This window comes from Aristolochia californica, unplaced genomic scaffold, assembly GCF_029961685.1.
Source record: "Aristolochia californica isolate CCGP_79_NKW_82.1479 unplaced genomic scaffold, dmAriCali1.0.hap1 SCAF_14, whole genome shotgun sequence".
In the NCBI taxonomy this organism is placed as follows: Eukaryota; Viridiplantae; Streptophyta; class Magnoliopsida; order Piperales; family Aristolochiaceae; genus Aristolochia; species Aristolochia californica.
Genome location: NW_027181815.1, coordinates 6,653,143 through 6,659,132, shown reverse-complemented (window position 1 = coordinate 6,659,132; position 5,990 = coordinate 6,653,143). Strand labels below are relative to the sequence as shown.

The 5,990-nt window shown below is 39.8% G+C and overlaps 1 protein-coding gene across 4 annotated transcripts; it reads right to left on the bottom strand.

The window, feature by feature from the left end:
- Window positions 1-372: 372 nt before the first annotated feature.
- On the bottom strand, window positions 373-4,989 carry LOC137950582 (plant intracellular Ras-group-related LRR protein 4-like). 4 transcript variants are annotated; one of them, XR_011111968.1, is made up of 6 exons: window positions 3,498-4,989; window positions 2,233-3,146; window positions 1,967-2,151; window positions 1,824-1,880; window positions 1,004-1,216; window positions 373-852 (listed from the first exon to the last, which is right to left on the bottom strand). XR_011111968.1 is itself a non-coding variant. In XM_068797136.1 (4 exons), the coding sequence occupies exons 1-3, from the start codon at window positions 4,135-4,137 to the stop codon at window positions 2,005-2,007; spliced, it is 1,701 nt and encodes a 566-aa protein (XP_068653237.1). In that variant the 5' UTR covers window positions 4,138-4,989; the 3' UTR covers window positions 1,279-1,880; window positions 1,967-2,004. The 4 variants fall into 4 exon arrangements, 1 of the variants encoding a protein (XP_068653237.1); XR_011111969.1 differs by having other exon boundaries at window positions 373-1,216; window positions 3,498-3,677; window positions 3,966-4,989; XR_011111967.1 differs by having other exon boundaries at window positions 373-1,216.
- Window positions 4,990-5,990: the final 1,001 nt, after the last annotated feature.

Genomic DNA, 5,990 nt, shown 5'->3' with positions numbered 1-5,990 from the left:
GTTGGTCCAAGAGGCAGTTGAACCGCGTTAAAGACGATGTCCCAAGCCATCATTTTGTATATAGCCAATCCAAGCTTTGTGGGTGTACAATTTAGACACCAGCGTTTACCGAAAGCCTAGTAGACAAGACAACCACCATCTCTACCACCATTATGTACTTTTTTGAGGACTCCGTAAGGTCTTATTGATGAGATAAAGATAAGACTGGGCTTCGTCAACCTCCCATGATCGCACTTCCTCTAGTATGGGAAATGAGAAATGGATAAAGGCCAGTTTGTAAGAATTAGTTGCGATTCTGACAACGCAAACCGGGTCATGGACGAATTATCTTCATTCTAAAAAAAAAAAAAAATCAAAACACGCTAATGCTAAATGGACTTCAATAGTTATCGTCTCAGGCGCCTCATAAGCTGCATTTTTCTGTTGCGTCTGGTCTAAAAGTACATAATTATAAGTTTCTGACCAGTCATCAATTTGGATTATTGGTAGAGATGGATCGACCTGGTTTGAGGAGCTTGTTTACAGATTCTACGGCAAAAGACGGTAACTGTCACAAGGTCTTCTTGTTTTTTTGGCTTTTCCTATCAAGGTCTTCTTGTTCTTTGGCTTTTCCATCAACTCTTTAAGTCTTCTGAAAATCTCTTCTTCTGCTAACGTAGTGTCTGCCTTGGTCTCAGAAAAACAAAGCACCATCAGCACATGACAGGATGGTCTCCCTCGCATACAGCATCCATCTCAACATGACTCTGCTCCTCTCTCTGCTTTTGTTTTCCCAAATAGTGGACAACCATATCTTGTCCATGCCGCCAAAGTTAAAAGTAAGGACCATAAGAGGAAGAAGAAAGGAAAATACTGAAGATGAAGAATAAGAGACAAAGTGAGAGTAGCAATAGAAAAAGGCAGAAGCATGGAGACAAAGGAATAGAAGAATAAACTAGCCAGCCCCTGTTACTACTTCAGAAGGATAACTGTGAGAAGGAAAAAAAAAAAGACTAGGGCTCACGTTGTTATCTCAACAGCTTCTGACATCATGCCAAAAAGATTCCTTCTGTTCTGAATTACGCAGTCAACAAGCCATTCACCAAACAAAATCAGATATTTAAACACTTGATTGTTCTAGACTTTCATCACTAATATTACACTGCCCTCTTGAGACAATAACAAACCCTTGATTCTCAGGAACAAGAAGCTCATCCATCAGTATTCAAACTTCATCCTGTAAATACAATGAAGAATGTTTAGGATTTGAAACAGCGAATCAATGGATACTTGACGGGGTTGAGCACACGGGATTATGTTTTCTATAGCTTAAAGTTATTCCGCAGGAACATTGTAAATGCATGTACAAAGCTTGAAATGTTGCAATCAAACATGAAAGATCCTGGTCTGTAATGTCCTCTTCATTCCTGCTCAGCGATACCAGCGGCAATAATATAAAGAAATTCATCTTGTATGTAGGAATAAATTACCACTATCAAATAGGAAATCTAAAATTTAGGTCTAAACTATCTCATTAGCACTGCCCAAACATACCAATGTTGGTGATTTGAATCCTATACATCAAGAAACAAGAGGCACAAATCTGCAGCAAGACAGCGGAAAATGGCTTCTGAAAAAACACACATCTGTTTTGAGTAGGAAAAGGTAAACCTAATGTAATATAACAATGTCTAATTAGAGTACAACATTTTTGGGCCGCTCTAAGTCAATGGTACATCTCACTCTAGTGCAAGATCAGAAGTACGAGATATGACAGCAGATTCAGACAGCATGGGAGGAGGATTTTCAAAGAATATAGATTTGGAGAGAGAGATCAAGCTCACATTCTTTAATCCTCAGGCTTCGAGTACTATCTGTTGGATTCCCCACGTGTAGTTCCCCTGGAAATAATAAGAAAAGAAAAAAAAAAAACTAAATAAACTTCACATGGGGTAAACGACCAAGTTGTGAAACCAAGATCACTTACCGAGGTTAAGCCTTTAGTTACTCAAACAAACTCTAAACTCAGGCTTTCACATAATCCAAACCATCAAGCTTTCTTTTTTTAGGCCCTGAGAAGAAGCACATTTGGCCCCAAGTCCACTTGGATTTAGTTGGTTGAATCTTAACATCCCTCTTTGCAACCCATTCTGCCATGTACTGAATAACAGCCTGAAAAGCAGGAAATATATCAGCAACAACGAGAGAGAAATTTTGTAAAAAGCCCTTCAAATGCATACGAGAAAGTAATACCTGTGTACCCATGTCCGCAATATGTCTAGGTGGGACCTCCAATGGATTTTCTTCTACATGAAGCACTCGAAGATTCGACAACATTGCAAAAGAGTCAGGTAGGACCCTGATCTGATTATTGCTTATATCCAACTCTTCTAGCATCTCAAGGTTCCCAATAGACCGTGGCAATGATTGTAAATCAGCAAAGTTATTTCCCAAGTTCATTTTAACAAGAGTTGTGGCCAGACATAAGCCCTCAGGAATCAATTCAAGCTCATTAAAACTCACATCAAGCTCCTTCAAATTAGACATGGATGCCATAGTAGTGGGAAGTGATTTAATATTGTTGTAACGGACACTCAAGATCTCCAGTTTTTCAAGTCTCCCGACAGCTTCTGGCAGGGCTTTAAGCCGATTATAATCTGCACGGAGTTGAGTCAAAGCAGAACAGTTGCCAATAGTGTGTGGGAGCTCCTCAAGATCATTCGTTTCTATATTCAACTTCGTCAGCTTTCCAAGATTCCCTATGGCTTCGGAGATAGTTAATAGATGGTTCGAACTGAGATCAAGCTCCTCAAGGCGAGATAACTTGCCCAAAGTGGGTGGTAAAGATGCTAGCTGATTGCTCCTGAGGTCTAGATAAACCAAGCTGAATAGGTCACTGATGGAGTCAGGGAGCTCTGCTATTCTGTTTGAGTGTAGGTCTAGTTTAGTTAAGGAAGATAGGTCTCCAATTGTCTTAGTAAGAGCTAGGATTCGATTCTCGGATAGATCAAGTGTGATTAATTTAGAAAGCTTTCCAATGGAATCTGGTAGCCACTCAATTTGATCCATCAACTTGTTCTGAAGATTAAGATCCCGGGCTCCTTTCTTGGCAGAGACTTCAATTAAGCTAGCTAGTTTGATTAGACTTAGCTTTTCACCATCTTCACCTACATAACCCGTTGAAGACCAACATGAAGGGTAACTAATCCCAAAACTCTACAGAATCAAAGTATTGAGACTTTTAACTGTAAACTTTGATTAGATCCATATTAGAAGAAGAGTAAATGAAATAAATCTACATTACTTCTTGTAGGAAAGAAACTAAATTGACACTATCTAAATTACATTTTGAAAGACAGGAAAGAAAGCCAATTGACTGAACCACTCTTTGGGAATTTTTCAAATTTTCATGACTGAAACAAGAGAAATAGCCCGCGGACGCATTCATTGTTGACCAGGAATAACCAAAAATTAATCCACAAAAAAAGGAAAAGAAAAAAAGAATAACAACAACTGACCAGAATTTGTTGCAGATGTGATTGAAGGATTCAGAAACTGTCCTCGAATAAGCGCATCGGACCCGTTACCAATACCATCAGCAAATAAAAACGTCTTCCCTTTCTTCACATAACTGTCATCTCTGGTGAAGAGCTCGGAGCTTCTACTGATGTTTTTCTGAGAGTAAAATCCAGACGAAACTGTCGACAAAGAATCAAAACCAGCGCTGATAGTTGAACTAACAGTTGTAGTAGCAGTATGATTCGTCGAAACCGGAATCGAACAATTGGAGTAGTTAGTGTGACCGGAGCTATCCGAACCGGGAAGGCAACGTGACGCTCTTTGGACAAACTCATCAAACAGGGCATGAATATTTTCAAGATCAAACAATTTGATTGCCTCTCTCTTTTGATCATTACTCTGAAAAACTACTAGATTCTTTTGCATCTCTTGCAATATGGAAAAGAGTTCGTCAGGGACATCCGCACCTTTTCTTTGGCTCAAAATTGAGTCAATTCTTGTTTGCTCTTCCTTGTCAACATTTCGGAATAAGGTTTTTGCAGCTTCAACTTCCTCTAGGATTGGTCTGGGAGGAAGGGATCGGTGAATTCTCATGATCACTTCCACAACTCCTTCCAGAGATTGTGGAGAAGTACCCATTTTAATCGACCAGGTCGACCCCGAAAAATATGCGCGAGAAAACCACAAAAGAATGAGATAAATCAAGAGTTGGGGATGGAACCTACTCAGGACAATCAAAACTTTGGACTGAAATCAAGAAGGCCGAATGAAGGATGAAATTTGTTCCTATGTTTAAGAAGCTTCACTTCTGATCGACAGTCTAAAAAGGCATAAGAAAATTAAAAAAAATAAAGCAACAAGTCTAAAAAGATGGCATTTTTGCGCAGAAAAACCAAGGACCCAGATCAGAACACGCAAAAAGAGAGTAATTTTTAAGAGAAGGGCAACACCCAAAATCTCAGTATGCACAATGAGGAGCAAAATGAAACAGAAGCGAAGGACCACAGAGAACAACGGCTAAAAACAGCAGACAATGGATTCGAGTTTCCGAGAGTGACACAGAATACCCAAGACTACAACCGCTTCAAAACATGGAAAACTCATCTTCCTCATCCACCTTCAATGGATTCCTCCGACTCTCTCGAATTTTCGCGAAAATCAAGTATGCAGTACTGAGCCACGAGAATCAGTAGTAAAGCAAATTGTGTATATAACAGCTGGATTGCTCGGGTTTGTCCGGAAATCCTGCTATATCTTTTTCTGGGTATTTCCTCCTACGAAAAATGCAGCTGTTTCGATGATCGGGAACTTAGATTGGGCGGAGTTGGGATTCGATCCCTCTCGCTTTCCCTATCTCCGATTTGTATATTCTCCAATCTGACATTTTCGACTGTGATCGTGAAACCGTGAAAGCGTTTAAGACCAACCGGCCATGGGGATGGATGATTGAGCTCACGCTTTCGTCTCGCTGATCCTGCCAACCACATCCGCCACCCCCCACCCCATTTGCATAATTCACAAAACTATCCTCAACCCTACCCCTAATCGAAATGCAGAATTGGGAAGAAATGTTTTGACCATCAATGTCTTATTAACAAGTAACAGACTCAAAATTCTTAAGAAAAACAGTTATTTATCAAATTAAAGAATACCAAAAAGTCGAAAGTTATTAGAAGCCACTTCACTTAACATCGATTTTTTGAGTAAACAGCAGCTTATGAGTTAATTGCCGTTGACCGGGGAAGACCGGGGACGGACGTTCTTGAGATAAATATGGTGAGAGGAGTAGGGGTACGTCTGTCATTTTATGTGTGAGAGAGAGAGAGAGAGAGAGAGAGAGAGAGAGAGCAGGCGAGTAAGCAACGTCACTCTCCATTTGGGTTTTCGCCTTCTTTATTCATCCAATGGAAGCGCTACATTAAATTCAGAAGCGTGGCATCCACGTGTAACTCCGCCACGTATTCGACTTGAACACGTGTCGAATCCATTGGCGGCCTGCCGCATCCAGCTGGCACTGCAATCTTCCGAGGCTGTTTGTTTACCGTCCCGCTTCTCACGTGTCTTTTGCCTGTTATGCTTCTTCGTCTTTGCCTCCCCTGCTATAAAAAGAAAAAGGAAAGGGTGAGACTCCACTTTCTTCTTCCTTTTGTTGTTTTATTTCACTCGAAACAAAAGAGACAAAAGGAGGCAGGCAAAGTTTTAAAACATTGGTTAGGAGCTCTAACTTTTTCTTCAACTTTATGGACCTTTTGCGTACCCATAGAAGAGATAAGGTTCTTTTGCACCAATGAGAGTGAGTGAGTCTCATCCACATTGGTGCCAAAAGGAAAAGGAGAGGACTTAAAAAGTTTGTTACTCACCCCCGGGTCTATTTGGAATTCTTAGAAAATAAAATAAAATAAAATAAGAATTTGATTATTATTATTTTAAAAAATAGTTAATAAAAATAAGATAATGATCAATTTTTTTTACTAACTATTTTTTAAAATAAT